The sequence below is a fragment of the Silene latifolia genome, unplaced genomic scaffold, assembly GCF_048544455.1.
Source record: "Silene latifolia isolate original U9 population unplaced genomic scaffold, ASM4854445v1 scaffold_693, whole genome shotgun sequence".
Lineage (NCBI taxonomy): Eukaryota > Viridiplantae > Streptophyta > Magnoliopsida > Caryophyllales > Caryophyllaceae > Silene > Silene latifolia.
This window is the reverse complement of record NW_027413603.1, coordinates 1-21,126: the sequence shown is the minus strand read 5'-3', so window position 1 is coordinate 21,126 and position 21,126 is coordinate 1. Positions and strand designations below refer to the sequence as shown.

Here is a 21,126-nt window from a genome sequence, read left to right as displayed (position 1 = left end):
TAAAACGATTTTTAAAACCGAAATAGAGTTAAGGATCCGGACTGAACTAGGTAAAATCTATAAGAAAGTGGTTGTTGAAAAAGTGTGTAATAAAGGAGAGGAAAATAAATAAATTAATTTCTTTAAATTAAATAAATAAATAAAAACACTAAATCACAAAAACATCAAATACTAAAAAACCACATGTATCCTTTCCTCCATTGTGCCCTCTCCGTCACCATACTCTCCTCAAGCCCCATAACTCTCATATCGTGCTCTATCACTCTCAACCATGTCTGCCTCTGCCTTCCTCTCGCCTCTAGGGACCTTTTCTCGTCTCCAAGTTTCCGCCTCCTAACTAGCGGGTGCGTCCCATAGGTCTCCTTCTCACATGGCCAAACCATCTTAGTCGGTTTTCCATCATCTTGTCCTCTATTGGCGCCACTTTAACCTTTTCCCTAATCACCTCATTCCTTAACCGATCTTTCCTCGTATGTCCGCACATCCACCTCAACATGCGCATCTCCGCCACACTCATCTTTTGAATGTGACAATGTTTCACTGCCCAACACTCGGAGCCGTAAAGTAGGGCAGGCCTAATTGCCGTGCGATAAAATTTTCCCTTTAATCTTTGGGGCATATCTTTATCGCATAGAAACCCTGGCACTTTTCCATTTCAACCATCCCGCTTTAATTCTGCGAGCCACATCTCCGTCTAACTCCCCATCTTTTTGAATAATAGATCCTAGATATCCAAAGAAATCCAACCCTCAACAACATTCCCATCGAAAATAATACTCCCCGCCTCCGTCGATCTCAACCCCGCCACCTTAGTGAACCGACACCTCAAATACTCGGTCTTACTCCCTCGGCACCAACCCACGAGTCTCTAAAGTCTGCCTCCACAATTCCAACTTTCTCTCCACCCCCTCTTTTGTCTCATCAATCAACACAATATCATCAGCAAACATCATACACCAAGGGATGTCGTCCTGAATATCCCTTGTCAACTCATCCATAACTATAGCAAAGAGAAAAGGACTAAGTGCGGAACCTTGATGCACCCCGATGGTAATAGGGAATTCTTCCGTTCTCCCAACATTAGTGCGAACACTTGCACTAGCCCCCTCATACATGTCCTTTATGAGGTCAATATATTTTCGCGACACACCCTTTCTCGCCAAAGCCCACCAAAGTACTTCTCTTGGTACCCTATCATATGCCTTTTCCAAGTCAATAAAAACCATATGCAAATCCTTCTTCTTGTCCCGATGGTATTCCATCAACTGTCTCATGATAAAAATCGCATCCATAGTCGATCTCCCGGGCATAAATCCAAATTGGTTTTCCGAGATGTCTACATATTCCATCCGAGGAATTACTACTATCTAGCTTAAATGATGACTCAAAATGAGAAAATATAAGATGCTGAAATTTCTTCCAGGATGTTGTCAAATGATCAACAAATATCGACTAATAAATAATAATACATGTTTACAAACACTATGCTAACAAATTGAGAGGTTGTTTTCTATTATCCGTAATAAAACACAAGTTGGGAATTGCTTCATAATAAAAGGAGTGCAACCAACTCAATGAGTAATTTGTTTATTCCACATTGAACAAAAAAAAAAAAACTACACTGAGCAAAAACTAACTTTGTCGTTTGTACCTGAATCCTGCTTTAGCTGAAAAATGATACTCCCTACTCAAATAATATCTATGCATCCTTCTTGGTGACTTTGGGTTTCATGTTATCCGGCATCCATGAAGAGCACAGCAGAGGAATCAACGTGCACGCAGCCTGTATCAAAAGACCACGAGGAAGTCCTGAGAAATCGCTCCCAGTAACCCCCACAAATGATGCAAGTGCCACGCCAAGATATCCACCAACAATCATCGCAAGGGCAATGGCTGACATCACAAACGCCATTAGAGACCCCTCACAGCCTGGCGGGCAGAGCTGCGCAATCAAAATACTGAATGGCAGAATTTTGAAGAACAAGAGAACTTCCAATAGCCCAGAAAATACTACAACATACAAGGAATCTGGAACACCCATTTTTTGGTAAAACTTATTTACAAACAACACATCAGAAACCATGAAAACAGCCATTGTAACCTGAATGCCTGTGATAACTTTTCTTGGTGATGAGGATTTCAAGCTTTTATTGTAAATGGCACTCCACAAAAGCATTCCTGCTTGTCCAAAAACCTTGGATATGCCAATAACCGCTGAATCGATACCCAAAGCCTGAGTTTGGTAAAAGAACATAGTTCCAGTGAGGACAGGAACCAAGGCATAAGAGGCTGATAGCCATGCAATTGGGTAAGCAATCTCAGGCTTATGCACTGCACTTGCCAGCTCAGCAAGTTGTTGCTTTATCCCGCTATTAGTGTGATTTTTCGGAAGGTTAAGAGACCTCTCACGAACTGAGATAGTTAGTAGGAGTTGAATGACCAGAATCACGCCAAATGCTAGAAACATAGCTTGGGGTGAATATTTTTCAATTGCTATCCCGCCTATCAAGTTCCCAAGAACTCCCCCGAGAGATGAAGCCATCCATACAAATGACTGAAGCCCTCCTGAGGATGAAGCTTTGCCTCTTTTTGTAGAAGTTGGCTGTTTACTTGTTTCTGCAACGATTGCATCATTAGCAACCTCAGCTAAAGATGCACCCAAGTTTCCAAGCAGTAGATAAAACGTCATGGTGGATATTGAGATGCCCGATGAGGAAAGGATGGCAACTGCTACCCATGAAATGGCTTGCAGGATAGCTGCAGTAACAAATTTACAAAGCTGATAAATCTATGAAATATTGGAACATCAAAAGTAAAAGGAGAAATTCCACAAATTCCCATGAGAAAGCGCATAGATTCTGTTTTATGAATTGTACTTGGGCACCTAACTTTGGTTGTGTGCAGCATGTCCAAAACTTGACTTTTGGAGATGACATGACGGGACACTCCAACATTTCATCTAAATGCAAAAGTTACGAAATTTTTTACACAATGGACATGTCGAATCCTCTGTAACATATCGAGGCCGACACTTGACACTTGGAGCCAATTCAGAGAAACATGGATTTAAACTAGACCTTTTTAAAGCTTTTGAACTATAGTCCTTCGTAGTACTTTCAAATGTCCCATCATCCATTTTTGTCTCATTAAAACTGCCCCTTTCCTAAACATTATTTCGCCAAATGTCCTTTGACACTCACAATTTGAATCAAGTAACACCATTTCATTTTATTGTCGACTTAATCAACCTACCATTCCCGTCAATAATTGCATACCCACAATGGATCAATTACATAGAATAGGAGATAGCAGTATAGTGAACTAATAATCCTCGATACTAGATAGAACATTCTAAATTTGAACATTAAAATAAAAGCAACTTAAATAGTCTAGAATACTCAGTTTTTCGGCATTGAACATCAGTTATCAGGAAAAAGGTTATTAATACAGGACTTGTAAAAAAAGATTATATCAAAAAGCAAATTTAGTAGAGTAGATCGTTAATTCTCCTCAACAAAAGTCCCGAAAACACAATATTGCAGATAAAAAGAGAAAAAAAAAACATGTAATGTGGCAATGTGGTACCACAAAAAGTAGATGTAATTATGTAAAGAGTTTACGTATATGACATATTGAAATCTGCTTTTATCTGATGGAGAAGTTTGCTTGTGATGCCAGTTTAGTGCCAAAACTAATATACCCTCAACTAACATCTCAACAACTAAATACACCACCGGCTACCCTAAGTTAAAAGTAGAAGTCACAAATATTATCATCCCATTGTTAAGTCGCCTCCTATGTCAGAATTTTGGACATTTAATCAAGTCCTGCCGACATAAGTGCTAGTGTGCTACCATGATGATATTTGAACTAGTAATCGAATATCATGGTGAATTATAAAGTAAAATGGACAAGGTAATTAATTTGATTTGATTTGATCAAGTTAAAATTCAACGCATGGAAAATACTCCCTCCGTCTCAATCATTAGCTTAACTTTGGTATTCCTTCCTTGTGTGTATATTAAGAAACGGTAAACAAATGAGTGAGGCGTAGGGAGAGTAGCAAACAAATTAATTAATTAATTAATTACAAGCATTGGAAGCTATGAAATTAGCAAAATTAAGGAGAAAAACGCGGTGGTACCTCCAAGAGCAATGTAAGGAAGACGATGCTGGCCGAAAAGGTAAAGAGAGTCGGAAAGGACACCGTAAAAAGGTTTGGCAACCATGGGAAGATTAGCAGAATTCTGAAGAATTTGAAGAGTAGAAGAATCAACATGAAGCCCATCTTTAAGGAAGAAATTAACAGCTAACCATGGAAAACATCTAAATCCTTGTACCCAATACCCCATTCCTAATAACCATTTCATCTTCATCTCGCTTTCTGATTTTATTATTTCATTTGATTTCCCCGCCATTCCTTCTGCTCTCTCTATATATGATTCTCTTAAATGTTATTATATGAAAATGTATTTTATTTTGCATTTGCGGGGGGAAAGAAGAGGGATGCAGGGAGGGGTTGCGAGAAAGACGTGGAACAAGTAGGAATTAATGAAAATGGCAGCATTTATTTTATTTTCTTTTATTTTATTTTATTGGGAGGAGATCTGGCGTTTAGTAACTTTGGAATGCTGTGAGCTGTGCTTTCTGTCACTCACTTTCGTTATGGGATTCCAACTTTACTAATTATTCACAAACTTACACGTCCCTCTTTTGGTGCCAATAATATATCAATATACACAAAATCTCATTATACACGTCATATATCTATCTCTAACTAAAGACGGTCAAATATAATACCACATTCCTAATAGGACAAGCAACAAGTACGATAATGAGGCCAAAAATATCACCACTTTCAAGCTATTTGATCCGTCTTTAATTATAGACGGATATATCTATCTATAACAAGACTAGCTAATCAATATATGTATGAACGTATGATACGTATCCCCATCTCTATTGGGATGATTTCCTTGTCTACCCAATAAATAATTTAATCTATGTTATATATGCACACCAAAAAGTAGTAAATTAATCCCAAATGTTTGGGGTAAGTATAATTTGTTCCCAAACGTTATGTGTAAAATCGGCCCAGTTTTAAAATTCTGACAATTTTACCTCTACTATCGCCCATAAAACCACCATTATCAAATACAATTCTCCATATCAAGTGTTGTGTTTAGTGTTTACGTCTACTACCTCGTATGAAGGCGAATAATGCATTAAATCTGATGGTTGTGAAAATGTTGACATTAGTGTCAGCGTGGTTGCTACTTCTCTAGCCCTCATGTTATCGATCGACCTTTCTTTTGGTTTGTAACTTATCATTCGGTTTACGATGTCCTATACCTACTTTCCTCTCTTTCCACTGGCCTCCATCAGCGCCCTTATTATCAATAAATACACCACTGAACATACTTTCAATAGCATAGATTTATATAACACAGCGTAAATTATTTGCTCCAACGGAAAAGATGTCTAACGGGTATACGTATAGGGGAAAGTAGTAAATTTTCCCCAAACGTTTGGGGCTAAATGTATTTCAGTCCTAAAACATTTTAATATGTGCAATTTCCCCCAAACGTTTTCGATTACGTGCAAATTGACCCAATTTCAAGTTTCCGACAATTTTACATTTACGACCGCCACCTAACCACCATTATCAAACACAATTCTCCACCTCCAAATCCCACCAAAATGAATTACCCGTTAAACATCTTTTCTGTCGAATTAAGAAATATTTACTCTTATTAAATTAGGATCCAGTACATGAATTCGTTCTTTAACAAAGTGAAGGTGCGTTAAGGTTTCGACTTCAGGGTTGATTTTTTTTTCCAAATTATATGTATTAAAGAAGAGAGTCACTCGTCGGATCAAATATTTCGTTGGTCTTTGGGAGTCTCGTCCCATGTAGATGAAGTGAAACACTTAAGACTCGGATTTTGTTTAAATATAACTCGAATTGGACAAAGATTTGACCGTTTAGTTGTGAATAAAACGACTAAAATTTTGGACGAAAAACTTTGGGACTCGAATTTGAACACTCGACAGACCTTTATTCGAAACCACGGATTTTCCTGAACTCTACAATCAAATAGAGTTGCAAGCGTGATTAAATTGGGATGTGACTTAATCCAAGCACTAAGCCACTAGATTAAGCCTAAGGGGAAATTTCAAGCACTAAGCAAAGAAATTACCCAACTCTAAGCAATAAGCAATAGAGGGTTTTCCAGCACTAAGCAAAGAAGATTAGTAGAAATCAAGGTTTCTAACTTGTGTTTTTCATTCATCAAATCTGAAAAATGTATGAGGAAAAGCCTTGCTTTATAGACCAAGCCAAGCAATCCTCACCATCCATCTAACCTAGCATCTAACAGTCCCGAAGACCCTATAATGCCGGTACAAAAGGTGACCCTAAGGCCTTACATAAAGTTCTTACACAAGTTGAAAAACAAATGCTAAAAATAAGGAAAGTAAACTAATAAGACAATGATGATTTAAACATAGAGGAAAACCCTTTTGGAAGCTTCATGGGGTTGTCTTGGACAAATTGAGAAGCTTGAAAGCGACCTTTGTCCTTGTTGTTGCAAACCGTGCACAAAGGGGCCACCGGTTTTGTTTCTTATTTTCCCCTTGATTTGTTTCTTTCCAAGACCAAACATCCTAGACAAAAATACTTTAATCTCTCCATATAAGGTTTCTAGGCCATAAAATGCTTCATGTTCTTAAACGGATTTCGAATTGGACCCAATTTCGGCCAAAGGACCAAAACCGGGTATAGGCATGCTTAGTGTGGCTCGTTTTGCTTCAATAGATGCCATGCGTAATAAAGCCCATGTCCAAGCTACCGTACTCCACCAATATGTAGCAACTACCCGACGTCATCTCATCTTCCATAGTCAATTATTAGGACATTGTACTTTTACTTTCAATAATGTAATATGCATGTATGGCTACGGAGTATGTAAATATTATATCTTTGACGTTGCCATTTTTTTTTAAAAAAAAAAAAAAAAAAAAAAAACTATCCATGACTTTTAAGGATACTTTCTGAGCGCGACGATTAGAACCTCGAACCTGAAATAGTAATTGAATAAACCAAATATAAGAACCTCTTTGAAAGAGTAATTGAATAAACCAAATATAACCAATTGTGCTATGAGTCACGGTCCGGTACTTGGAGCTGGAACGTGCCACGTATCCTTATCTAATCTTGTGACAAGAATGCAAGTTTGAGCGTCAAGCACTAGTGTGGGATTGCCCACTAGTGCTTTATTAGTGGTCTCGGTTCGTGTGTCTCGGGATCCTAATTTCAATCATCAACGATCGACACCCACAAGTTGGTTTGTAAGAATGAAGACAACAGTTCGTATGAATGCAAGCAAAAAGTAAATAAAAAAGCTTTTGGTGGGAAGCAGATTGATTGACTAGAGGCAAATTTGATAATAGAAGTCTTGTAGCAGAAAACACTGAAAGTGCAAAATAACAATACGTTTTCTAAACACCTTGATGGGGCATATTCTGCACCCCTTGACCGAGTCAACATATTGAGCAAGGTCAAGGATCAAGAGACAGCAAGTCGACATGTTAGACCGCCTAACCGACGCAGCCTGTCGGCCGGTCACTTGGGTCTCGGGCGGGAATCACCAAATGAGACATATCCGCGTACTCATATCCAAGACCCTCGGCATGGAGTCGACGACTGCCATGGGCCCCTCGGCGAGGGTAGAATGTCTTTCCACCTGCTAGCCACTTGGCCACTTGGCCACTACGTGACAAAAGGTGAAAGTCTATAAATACTCCACTTCTCTCATTGAGAAGGGGATCCACAATCTAACCTAAAACTCACTATTCATCTGGTATAAACTCCCTTATCTCTCTACAATATACTTTGTCAAGTAACACACAACTTAATCCCTTTAAGTTCACTGACTTGAGCGTCGGAGTGAGTAAGCTCGGTGCAAAGCCGAGCCCTCAGTTTGTTCATCGTTTCAGGAGAGACCGAGAGGAAGAGTCAAAGCAAGGAAAGACATCCATTCACCAAGCTTGCGTGGTAAAACAATACTGCTCTGGAATTACACCCGAAACAATTGGCGCCGTCTGTGGGGATAGATACTAGAAGCTAGTCAAATCCCTTACAAAAAAAAAAACACAAAACCCACCCAACAAGCTAAGAAAATGTCAAAGTAACAAGAAATAGTTGTGACGACGAAACCGACCCGCCAGATGATACGGTCCACAATCTGGGATCGGCGATCCCCACCGGCCGAGTAATTCGGCCGCGTACGGGATGCCAATAATACCAAAACACCGCCGCCCACCGACCAAGTCACCATCATGGGACATGTGGTTGATGCAGCTAAACTAAAGCTACTCCTGGACCTAATGGGTAGCACGCCGACTCACACCGTCACGACGACAAGAGCGGCGGCACCCCACGGAGACCGGGGTCCAAAAAGTGACTCAGAAACTTGAACGGAGCATTGGAGGAAGTCGACCATGTCAAGACGCCCGGAGGAGCCCAGAGTGCCGGTGGTAGACTGGTCCTTCCCGCACTCGCGGGAGGACGATGAGTCGCCGCCGACCAACGAGGCCACGCCCCGGAGGAGTGAAAGAAGTCCGGACTCACCGAGTCGGAGAAGAAGTCCACTCACCGTCGGGAGAAGAAGTCCGACTCACCGAGTCGAGAAGAAGCCCTTCCCGCTACGGGAGAGGGAGCCGACTAAGGATGCGAGGAGCGATCGCCGCGTGTCATTCGACACGTGATCGAGCATGACCCCTCGGCGCCTATGTCCTAGACGTCCGGTGCGACTAAACTAAAGTTGCCGCCCATATCATACAAAGGAGAAAGCGACCCAACCAACCATGCCGAGGTTTCGAGTCTTACATGTCGGTATGGGACGGCTGATGAGGTTTGGTGTCGAGTCTTCCCAACGACCCTGCATGGGATGGCACAAAGTTGGTACAAGGGGCTACCCAACGGGTCGATATCTTGTTATGGCAACCTAAGGGACATATTTTTGGCCCAAAAGATATTTCTTGATAAGAGAAGGGTCGTCGAGACATCGGATCTCCCGACTATCAAACGGGAGGGAGGCGAGTCTCTCCGAAGTTATGTGAAGAGGTTCGACGCCAGGTTCGCGGATTCGTGAGTGAACAGTGAACCGCGCCTTCGCATGATGAAAGGCCTCCCAAGAGGGGACTTAAAAACGAGCTCATCAAGTGCGGAGGCTGAACCTGACTCCGCCAGGAAGATGGCCGACCAAGCCATAAAGGTGGAGGACTATCACAAAACCAGGTAGGCCACGGCGAGGCCGGCACTCGTAGAGTAAGAGTCGCGGGAGGACAACCGGATGAAGTACGCCGTGACAATAATAGGTCACGGTCGACAAGTCCGCCAGAAACAGAACTCGGCGGGGCGCCGGGGAGTTCGGGACCGTACTACCAAAAGCGGTACAATGGTCACACCCCCCTGGTCGTATCTGCTGTCGAGGTCTTCTCCCTGAGTAAGAACGAGGGTCAGAAGTGGGAAAGGCCTCCCAAGGCGAGGGAGGACGGTGACACGAGCCAAGATCTTGTGAGTACCACTTCGCCACACCGGTCACTTAATCGACAAATCACTGCCCAGGCATCCGAAGAATGCCATTGAAGAGGCGATCCGGAAGGGGAGCCTCGAAGAAATATGTTGTCGGAGGCCAAAAGACTAATATCGGCGCTCGAAATAAAAAATCCGTCTTTGAACGGATAGGAGTAATCCATGTTGTCATCGGGGGCAACGAGAACGGTGGGTCCGCTCATGGGCACAAACGGCACCTGAACGAGCTATATCAGGCCATCAACTTTGTGCCCAAAACAGCGATCCCCGCTTCCAACATCCCCGATATGACTATTGGGAAGAAGGACTACGAGGGAGTCATCGCCCCACACAACACCCACTTGTAGTCCACTTGGACATAGCCAACCACCAGGTCGAGGTGCCCGATTGACACGGCGCCTACACGAACATCATGTTCGGGAGTGCTTTCTCAATCTCGGCACCAAGGTTGAGGACTTGAGCCCCCGCACCAATCCGTTGTACGATTTTCGGGGCGGCCTGGTACCCACTGGGTCAATCGATCAGGTGATGTTCGGCGAGGGAATGCGGCTAAGAACGTCCTATTCGAGTTCGTGGTCATTGACGGCTCATCCGCCTACAACGTTCTCATAGGCCGAGTCACTCGAGCGAGGCCGATGCGTGCAATGTCCATCCGGGCCCGACACGATGTATGTCTCGGACCGGAGGGGAAGCGCATAAGCTCGTCTCAAAGGACGAAAAAGACGAAGTAGTCAACGTCCAGATATCTGCCAGAGGGTGCAACATGCAATCCCTCAAAGTGGCGAAGAAGTCAGATAAGGGGAAAAGCCCATCCTTGCAACAGGAGGGCGACCTCATGGATGCTACTGTCGGCATGGTCGAAGAAGTCGAGACCGAAGAAGTGGAAATTGACCCAGGGCGCACCGTAACTATCGGTGTCAACCTGGAGCCAAAATTCAGGGCCGCTCTCCTAGACCTGCTGAGGAAGAACAAAGACGTCTTCGCTTACTCGGAAACTCGAGATGCCAGGCGTGAGCGGGAGGTAATTGTTCACAAAAGTGAACGTACTCTCCACCGCTCGCCTGTCAAGCGAGAAGATGAGAACTCCTCGGTAGAAGGATGAGGCCATCAAAGCCGAGGTAGATAAATTACTAGCGGCGGGCTTTATCATGCCTTGTACTTATCCTGAGTGGTTAGCTAATGTTGTAATGGTGAAGAAATCATCGGGGGCGTGGAGGATGTGTGTAGATTTTACCAATCTTAATAAAGCGTGCCCCAAAGATTGCTATCCCTTGCCTCGAATAGATAGTTTAATCGACGCCACGGCGAGCTACACTATCTTTGAGCCTGCTGGACGCCTTCTCAGGGTATCATCAGGTATTCATGGTCGAAGAAGACATGCCTAAATGCGCATTCATCACCGTGAATGACACATACATGTATAAAATGATGTCGTTCGGTTTGAAGAACGCCGGCGCAACTTACACAAGACTGGTGGACAAAGTATTCCAAAATCAAAAAGGGCGAAACATTGAGGCTTACGTCGACGATGCTATTATAAAAAGCAAGTCTGACAGCGAGCACTTAGCCGATTTACACGAGACATTTTGTTCACTAAGGAAATACAAGATGAAACTTAACCCAATGAAATGCAACTTCGGTGTCCTCGGGTAAGTTCCTCGGCGTGCTTGTCGGCGCCGGGGAATTGATGCCAATCCGGAAAAGTCCAAGCAATCGGACTGCCGAGCCGAGGAATCGAAAAGAGGTTATGATGTTGGCCAAGAGGATGGCGGCTCTCGCTGTTTTCATCTCTCGGTCAGCCGACAAGAGCACCCCATTCTTCAAAGTGTTGAAGGAAATAAAGACTTCATCCGGGGAGGAACAGAGCACGGCTTTCGTAACAATCGAAAGCTCATCTTCAAACTCTCCCAACCCCGTCCAGACGATCTTTGGGGAGACGCTATATCTATACATAGCAGTCACCTCGGCCACGGTCGATGCTTGTGATCATCGAGAGAAGAAGACAAACAGCAACACCCAATCTACTTTGTCGGCCATACATTGTTGCCCGCCGAAAGAAATTACCCACGATTGAAAAAGCGCCTTTCTTTGTCGTCGTTGCCGCAAGGAAACTGAAACCTTACTTCGACGCACATTCCGTGACGGTCTTAACCGACCAACCATTGGAGAAAGCATTGGAAAAATTTGAGCAATCCGGCGGAGGCTCATCAAATAGGCGAGGAGCTATCCCGCCGGCATTCAATATAAGCCGAGGCCCTCGATAAAGGGACAGGCACTTGGGACTTCTGGCCGAGTGCACATATCAAGAAGAGCCAAACCCGGAGTATGGGAAGTATACACCGACGGGTCCTCCACGACGAAACAGCTCGGAGCCGGCATACTTATCATCGGCCCAAACGGGGACGAGTTTGAGTACGCCTTGAAATTTACCTTCTCGGCCTCAAACAACGAATCCGAATACGAGGCGGTGATAATGGAGTCGAGCTAGCTAGAGGCTGTGAGGGCGGAACATATCATTTTGAAAACGATTCACTCTTAGTGGCTAATCAAATCCGAGGAGAGTACGAGACTCGAGACGACGGGATGGTAAGATACCCGAAAGGGTAAGAGCGACACTTCAAAATTGAAATCTTTCCGGATACAATGCATTCCCAGTGTCGAGAACAACCGAGCCGACGCTCTCTCAAAGCTTGCCGGTTCAACCATCAAGAATGTCGGTCGAACCGTCTTTGGTGGACATCGGGAATGCTAAAAGCATTACGAGACCGTCGGCATGGTGGGCGACATAGAGGCCGAGACAACGTGGATGACTCCGATAATGAAGTACAAAGATGAATGAGTTACCGGAGGACCGCAGATCTCTCACGAGAAGATAAAAAGGATCGCAGCAAGGTACTTGGTGTTTGAAGGAGAATTATACCGGAGGTCCGTGATAAGGCCACTCTTGAAATGTGTCGGCCCGTAGGACGCGAGCTAATCTTGATGAGAAATTCACGAAGGCATCTGTGGTCATCACATGGGGGCAAGAACACTAGCCCACAAAGCTCTCCGAGCTACTTCTGCCCACCATGCTTGAAGATTCCATAGCCAAAACCAAAAAGTGCAACAACTCACAAATGCATGCTCCGGTGATACATGCACCTTCCAGAGACTGCGGCAGTAGGTACTTAGTCCCCTTCCTTTTGCACAGTGGGGGATGGATCTACTAGGGCCATTTCCAACGGCATCCGGAGGAAGAAAGTACTTGATTGTCGTCGTTGACTACTTCACCAAATGGGTTGAAGGCCGCAGCATGCCAAGACAACGGCGGCGTAAAGAAGGTAATGGGAAAATGTCATAACTCGTTTTGGGTTACCCCAAGTCATGGTATTTGACCACGGCCGAGAGTTTTGGAGTGACACAATAATGAACTGGTTGGAAGAACTTGGTATCAAATTTGCATACTCCTCCGTCTGCCACCCACGAGCAACGGACGGGCGGAGGCGACCAATAAAACAATCCTCAACGGTTTGAAGAAGAAAGTTGAAGACCTAAAGGGAAGATGGGCCGATGAACTACCCGGCGTCCTGTGGTCCCTTCGAACCACGGAGAAAGAAGCAACGAGGCAGTACAGTCCATTCCACTTAGTCTACGGTCCGCGATCCACGCTAATTGAAACGGCGGTGCCGACATTCGAACGCCACCTTTAACCCGGTTGAAAATGAGGAAGGTCCGAGAACCTCCTGAGACACGGTCGAAGAAAGCCGAGATACGACACGCCTCAACTTGGCGATACCAAAACCGAATGAGAAGAGCCTACAAAATCAAGAGTCCACAAAAGGGACTTAAAAGTAGGGGATCTAGTCCTAAGAAAGTCGGCCGCCACTAACAAAGGAAACATTCATGGTAAATTGACGGCCAACTGGGAGGGTCCTTACAAAGTGGTTGAAGAAATGAGGCCGGGTACATACCGGGCCGGGACATGGAGGGTGTGCCTTTGATGAGCCATTGGAACACCGACAACCTTAGGAAATACTTTGTATAGCGGCGGAGGTGTCCAAAACAATTGTTGGCACCCCAACGCGTGTTTATATCTAATGAAGAATCATCCAAGTTTTCCATCAAAGTGTTTATTCCCCCCCGTAGTCATATCTAAGTAGACGCCACGGTGCAAGGCCCCGTGGCAGTCACCCCAAGAAGTAGACGCCGATCTACCCCAAGTAGCTTGATACTCAAAAGCGACCAACATGCCTTAGGAACGAGGCAAGTACGGTTGAGACGCACTTAGCCGCCTCGGCCAACCAAGGCCTCGCGCAGAGAAGCGATCAATATGTCTGGTCTGATATTGACGCTTGTCGAACCAGTAACCTCTAGCGCTCGCCAAACCGGGCCTGGCGGGGACACAACGGTCGATACGCTAACATGTTCACATGTTTAAAAAAACGTTAAGCACGATTGAGATACGCATTCTAACCGCCTCGACCAGGCCGAAGGTAAAACGAAAAAGCGCTCAATTAATAACGTAAGAAGACAAGTGAAGAATTGTGATCAAAGCCCCGGCCAAGCCGAGGGCCAATAAACAAGCTTTATTGAAAATGATTACAAGTAAGGAGAATGCGACGACGACGTAGTCCCCATTGGGATAGCCTAAACACTACCTACCAAAGTTTACAAAAAGAAGTAACACAAAAAAAATGGACATAAAACTTTGAAGTGCCAAAAGATGGCAAGGAGGAAAGGCTCAATAGTTGGCCCCCGAACAGCTAAAGCTATCCGAGATGCCGGGTGAGTCCGGTAACGCGCCCCGTCTCCCTATGCCGATTCTTGCTCACCACCGGTAGCCGCAAAGGCATCATCTTTGATAGGCGGCCCGAGGAAGAAGATCCAGCGGCTTCACGTGCCCTTGCCCTCTCGGCCTCTTCTTTGGCCTCCTTCGCCTTGGCATCCCGGCCGCCTTCTCATGCACCTCCTCCTCCTCCTTCTTCACCTTTGCCTCCTCAGCGGCCTTCGCCTCCGCGGCCTTCTCCTTAGCATCAAGCTTGTCATCAAGCGGCTCGTCAAATCTCTCCCACGGAAGGAGCCTTCAGAAAGAGCTCCCCGATCACTTCCCCGCGGCTTCTTCGGCGGTCCGGTATTAGGCGCACATGTTAGGAAGAATCTTGCTTTGGAGCGTCTCAATGTCCAACTCCCTCTGGGCGATGATAGCCCTCGTATTCCGAACCACCTTCCCCTGGGCCTTAAACATAGACTTCCATTCGTCCCTCTTCTTAGCAAGTGAAGTCGACGACGGCTCGAAGATTGTCACGCTCCTCCGGCGACTTAGCGGCTTGGCCCCGCGGCCTCAACCTTAGCTCTCTCGGCGAGGACCGCCTTTCAGCGTCCTCCTAAGTTTTCGCTCGATGGACCGCCTTTTCGGCCTCGGCCTTGGCCTCTCGGCTTCCTTCTTCGCGGCGGCGAGCTCGAAGCTGGCCGATCAAGTCGTGGGGCAACTTCCGACCATGACCTTTTCTTGCTCCATAATATGAGCACCGCCACATCGGCCCACTTCGCGGATCCTGGACAAACTTAGGCCCTCCGACATAATCTGGGGGGGGTAGGCTTCGGGAAGGAGGAGACGACGGTGGCATCTTTACCACCCGTCTGCGCAGTCGCTTCTCGTGACGCCCGTTCAACGGTGTCCCGAGACGGCGGCGGTTGATCTACAAAAAATTCAATCAAATCATCCATGTCAACATTCATGGACATACAAGAGAGCCCGTCATCGGGAACGCCTAATGAACCGAGCTAAGTCGAGCCACGGGATAGATCTATACCAGGCTTGGCCTTCTTGGCGGAGGACCCATTTCTTTGCTCGCGGCCTCGGCGACGTGCGAGAGCAGTAGAAGCGGCGCGGCGCGGCAGCAGTCTCTTTTCTCTTGCGTAAGAGAGGAGATTCCTCTGCCAAGGTGACCTCCTCCTCGGTAATATCAACGATCTCCACCGTCTCCTTTTGACCGAAGGGATTGGAGGTGGAATTGATGTTGACGCCGTCGCCGCCGAAGACTTTGTTTTTCGCGTTCGGCGCGCAGATGTTACCGCAACCTTCGCTGGGCCGCCGTCGTATCTAGGCCCTTCAACTGCTGGTCCATAAGGTCGTTTGGCGCCGGTCTGCGATCACGTGCATCGGCCTTCGGATGCATCTCAACAACGTTCTTATCTTTGTCAAGTCCCATCTTCAAGAGATTTTCTCGGACGGTCCTGCCAAAACGATGCAGCAAAAAGAAACGAAGCAAGAGTTAAACAAAAGAAATAAATCAAAGTTCAAAAAACGAAACATTGAAAGCGAGAGATGGGCCTCACACCGACCCCACTCACCTGCGCGCTAGGGCCGGTATGAGGCCGACGTGGCGAGCGGCTCATCTTGAAGAATGATCTCGCGTCGGGGCATCCATCCCTTCGACGACCCATCCTTCTCCGTCTCAAACAACTTCATTTCCGCCGTTCGTCCGGGTTAAGAGGGACCTTCAAGGCGTCCATCTTAAGCTTGCCCGGGAGACATATTTCTCACGCTCCCCTTTGCTCTCGCACCGCAAATTGACTTGGTAGTGGAAGGACCGAGGGCCGTGGATAATCCCCGGAACCTCAACATATACCCACCGTTTCTTCCAAATCCTTGTAGGAAGTGAGTTTGGGGACGGTAAGATAACCTGGCTCGATGCTCAGTATGCTATACCACCCCGCCACCTTGGACATTCGGTCGAAGGTGATGAAGCGACGGAATAGGTTCACCGTTGGGGCCTCCCCTTAAACCGACATAGCCACACAAAGCCAACAAGCGTCCCGATGGCCAACGGATGCGAGCAAACACGCCACGGCGACGTTCATTGCCTTAATTATGGCAGCAACGTATGCATTGAGAGGAAACCGGAGCCCATACTCCAGGTGTCTCATGTATACACCGATACAACCCGGGGGAGGGCAACAGACGGCCTGACCCTCTCTAGGAATAACAATCTTATACTCCCTGCCGAAGGAGAAATGATGTTCGAAAAAGTCAGGACCAGAACAACTGGCGAACTTATGGGTCCAAGCACGATCAGGGCCGATCTTACAGGCGTCGCCGTGGTCCAGGATTTGCGGCCTCTCCTCATCAGGATGAGTCCTTTCCTCATCATCACCGTCATCATCACCGTCATCATCACCATCGTCATCATCCGAGAAACCACCCAAATACTGGTCATCAACCTCGGAGAAGGAGACCTAGGGCCCCCGGACCTTATCGGGATGGCGGCCGTGCCTCCTCCTCATCAAGGCGCGACGGGAACCCCCCGCCAGATTACTAGGTCCCAGATCGGCCCAGAAGACATGTTCACAACAAAAACTTAAACAATTAAAAGTTGAAAAATTTGTTTGTTTACCTTGAGAAGAGTGTTACGCCGAGTAACGCTTCGAAGACTAGAGAGAAGTTTCGTCAAAGAAAACTAAGCGAGAAGAAGAAAATTTTTGAGAGAATGAATTTGGAAGGCCAAATTCAGGGGCTAACTCTCCTATTTATAGGGCAAAGCCCACTCAATCCGACCAATCAGGGCAAAGCCCATGAAGCGTCAACCAATCAACAACGAGACACATGTCAAGCATGCAGCCACGGAATGTCAATCGTCACAACAGTTACCAATCTTCTTTGACACGCTACTTGGCAGAATGCCAATCGACGTATCTTCTTCAACACGCTCCTTGTTATCTACTTGCCAAACGGCCACCGATCAACCAAGCTTGGCGTAAGACCGGGGGCAATCAACGATCCTCCGGCACTCTTAACCTTGGACCCGCTGGCCAGGGACATCTTCTTTTCCACATTTGATGTCCATTACACATCCATGTGGAGGGGGATATGGTACGGCCGAACGAGAAGCAAGCCAGGAAGAGGAAGCGGGGAAGAATTTTCAACTTGCGCAGAATACGCTCAAACACTCATCGAAGGTCCATACCACGGCATAGACTACGGCTGGGGCAAATTGATGGGGCATATTCGCACCCCTGACCGAGTCAACATATTGAGCAAGGTCGAGGATCAAGAGACAAAGACAAGTCAACATGTTAGACCCTAGCAATCGACGCGGCTGTCGGGTCACTGGGTCTCGGGGCAATCACCAATGGGAGACATATCCGCGTGCTCATATCCAAGACCCCTCGGCATGGAGTCGGCCAGGCTGCCATGGACCCCTCGGTCGAGGGTAGAAACAGATCTTCCACCTGCTAGCCACTTGCCACTACGTGACAAAAGATGAAAGTGCATAAATACTCCACTTCTCTCATTGAGAAGGGGATCCACAATCTAACCTAAAACTCACTATTCATCCTGGTATAAACTCCTTATCTCTCTACAATATACTTTGTCAAGTAACACACAACTTAATCCCTTTAAGTTCAACGACTTGAGCGTCGGAGTGAGTACGCTCGGTGCAAAGCGAGCCCTCGGTTTGTTCATCGCTTCGGGAGAGGCCCAGGAAGAGTCAAAGCAAGGAAAGACATCCATTCACCAAGCTTGCGTGGTAAAACAATACTTGCTTTTAAATTACACCCTGAACACACCTAAAAACATATCTTAAACTAAAAAGCTAGTTTCAAGATTCGACATGCAGGAAGTCATCTTGGAGTATTGCTAGAAACTAAAAACAGAAATGAAAATACATAAGTGCATAATTGAAATCTAAAGGGTCGTAGTGAACGGGCCGCACGTGCATATTTTTCTAGTTTTGCGATACGTTTTCTAAACACCTACACACATATTTTAAACTAAACAATAGCTGCAAGATTCGACACACAGAAAGTCATCTTGGAGTACTACTAGAAACTAAAAACAGAAATGAAAATACATAAGTGCATAATTGAAATCTAAAGGGTCAAAGTGAACGGACCGCTTATGCATATTTTGCTAGTTTTGCGGGTACTTACACCTATGAGAGATTACAGACTACAACCTAATATGAAAAATCAGTAAGGAGGTGTTTGGTTGTAGCGATTGGAATGGTCCAATGTTTGGTTAGGCACTTTTTGGAATGAAGTTAGATCTTGATGAATTCTAAAATTCATTCCAACCCCTTTCAATCTCATACCCAATCCTTCCTTACCCCAAGATTCAAACTCCATTTCATGATACTTCCTCCATTTTCATATGATGTAACCATTTTATTAAAATACTGCACTCATATATTCAACAAATGGGTAGAAGTAAGTATATAATATTTCATTTCATTCCAAGGTCCAACCAAACAATATGAAATCAATTCCTTAGTGGTATGACCAGAAGATTTTTACTAAATCGCCAAGTTCTCAATCGAACATTATTTTGTGCCTGGAGAAGTCCCAACAACGTAAAAACTGCACAACTTGTGTAGTTATCGTCGGAATAGTTTGTGATCTATGTACACATACAAAACAAAGATGAAGCTGAATCTAAAAAGTGTGTAGATTAGAGATTGGGATTGTGCAGTATCTGCTGTCCTGTCCAAATTTGGTGAGGACCTAAAGAAAGAGGTTTGAGAAGAGCTGATTGTCCAACACAGATGTAAGAATACTTGCCATAGCTTTCATGACTTGATCCTGGACTATATAAGTACACTTCCTCAAACCCCTTCCTTCCCACACTCACTGAATTTCTCTTACCCTGCATCATTAATGCACATTCATTACATCAGCATAATTTATCTTTGTCGAGCCATGAAATGGAAAGATTTTAGGCCGTGAAAGAAAGTTACCCTGTCCATTATAGTGAAGTTTCGAGGCGCATATGTGTATATCCTGCTCATTTTATTTGTCAAGTGCTTATAGCTTTCATCCTCTTCACCCTCTGTAACCTCTATTTCTTCCTTTTTCGCAGAGAAAAGCTCCTTCAAAGACCACGCCTGCCTAGAAGTAGAGGTTGTACTCTTTCGGATGTCAGGTGGTGGGATAATACAGAAATTGGAGTTGAGTGGTTCCCTGTCGTAGAAATTCGAGCCCTCTAGTCCTAAAGCGTAAGTTGCTTCAGGTGTACTCACAACTAAATGGCTTAAGATAGAGCCTCTTATCTTGAGTTGTGAACTTTTCAAGTTTGAGATGTTAATCTCAGATATCAAGGTATCGTCTTTTAGAGTCAGGATGTGTTTTACTTCAACCGTCTTCCTTACATCTCTGCTTATCATTTCCACCTGCATCATACAACGCGTATACGAATATATACATACCACTTTTAGAAATCATCAATTTGTACAAACAACAGGAGAGCAAACCTGAATGGAATCCTCAGACTCCTCACAGCTCCCATGAACGCCATTAAGAACCCAATTAACAGGACACCATGAAAACCCTTCATCATTGAAAACCTCCAAGAACGGTGAGACCCCACCTAGGATGACTGGAGTGCCAGCTGGATCCTGCGTGACAGATGTATGCAACACCTCAACAGAACTGCCATGCCACATCTTAGGCTTGTATGAAGTAACCAGTCCAGCTGGCAGTACTACACTGGCAGCACTCCCATTTTCCACCACCATTTTGATGACGTAGCTTTGACCGAGGTCTTTGAAAGCGACACCGTGGCATCCAAACTCGGTCTGCAAGTAGTCAACATTGAAGGAAGGTTGATTTTCTGATTGTGGGTAGGAAGTTATATAAGGGGAGTTTACTGTTATTGGCAGGGGCGGCCCGTTACTTTCGGTGGCCCTGTTCAAAATGTATGACGGAGGCCCCAAAAGGCCAAGACTTATAAATATAATATAAAAAAATCATATTCTCTTATAAAACCAATATAAATTTATTGTTTTTTGGCAACATTAAATATAAAATGCAACACTGTTTAAATCTTGCTCAACAAAGGTTGTCGGATCATCAAAATTTTCATCACAATCCATCGTCTCATTTGTAGGGTTACTATGAGATGGTTTTAAAAAAAATTTATCAAGAGCCCCTTTTGAGATTGATTCAATTCTTCAATTCTTTTTCTTTTTTTTTTCGCTTTTCATACCCGGATTCGTGTTTTCTAAAACTAGAAGACATGATTGTATTGAAGATTAACAAATACCAAAATTCTAAAGGCCAAAACAGGCAATCAAATAAGAATTAAGAAACTCTTCAAAGAAGGCAAGAATTATTCACCAGAAATTGAGAAATATCTTGAGGCACAATCACACACCTTCAATCTTCAATAAGTTTAACCTGTAATTAGAAGATAAACAATTATTAATTTTAAAAAAAAACAAGTATTTACAATTAAAAGAGAAAGAAAACAGTACCGCACTTGAGAATTGAGAAACAAAAAACAAAAAAATTTGATTAAAAAAGAACTTACTATGATGATCAGACGATGTGATGATGTCGACTTCAGACAATGAAGAATTAATTACTTAATTAGCAAAGAAAGCTTGATTTTTAATTTTTTATTAGGGTTACTTTTTATTTTTTAATTAAAGTAAGGAATTTGGGAAGAGAAGTGCCGTAGTGGAGAGTATGGATGACAGCCATAGGTTTGCTTTTTCGTTTTCTATTCTTTTTTTTTTTTTTTTTTTTTTTTTTTTTTTTTTTAATGTGTA

At 44.7% G+C, this 21,126-nt stretch overlaps 2 protein-coding genes across 2 annotated transcripts; both read right to left on the bottom strand.

Annotated features, from left to right (window-relative positions):
- Positions 1 to 1,413: 1,413 nt before the first annotated feature.
- On the bottom strand, positions 1,414 to 4,664 carry LOC141639990 (putative folate-biopterin transporter 7). Its single transcript, XM_074448959.1, has 2 exons — positions 4,145 to 4,664; positions 1,414 to 2,757 (listed from the first exon to the last, which is right to left on the bottom strand). Exons 1-2 carry the CDS (start codon positions 4,416 to 4,418, stop codon positions 1,700 to 1,702), a joined length of 1,332 nt encoding a protein of 443 aa, XP_074305060.1. The 5' UTR covers positions 4,419 to 4,664; the 3' UTR covers positions 1,414 to 1,699.
- A 14,118-nt stretch (positions 4,665 to 18,782) lies between these two features.
- LOC141639989 (protein NDH-DEPENDENT CYCLIC ELECTRON FLOW 5) lies at positions 18,783 to 20,232 on the bottom strand (the record flags this gene model as incomplete). Its single annotated transcript, XM_074448958.1, is given in 3 exon segments — positions 18,783 to 19,223; positions 19,315 to 19,746; positions 19,828 to 20,232. Coding segments are annotated over 3 exon segments (1,032 nt in total), but the record flags the coding sequence as incomplete, so codon positions are not given.
- Positions 20,233 to 21,126: the final 894 nt, after the last annotated feature.

Coding starts and splice junctions, on each gene's coding strand:
- LOC141639990 (XM_074448959.1), bottom strand. CDS start 4,418: ATGGCGGGGAAATCAAATGAAATAATAAAATCAGAAAGCGAGATGAAG. Junction 2,758..4,144: donor TCCTTACATTGCTCTTGGAG/GTACCACCGCGT, acceptor TTGTTACTGCAG/CTATCCTGCAAGCCATTTCA.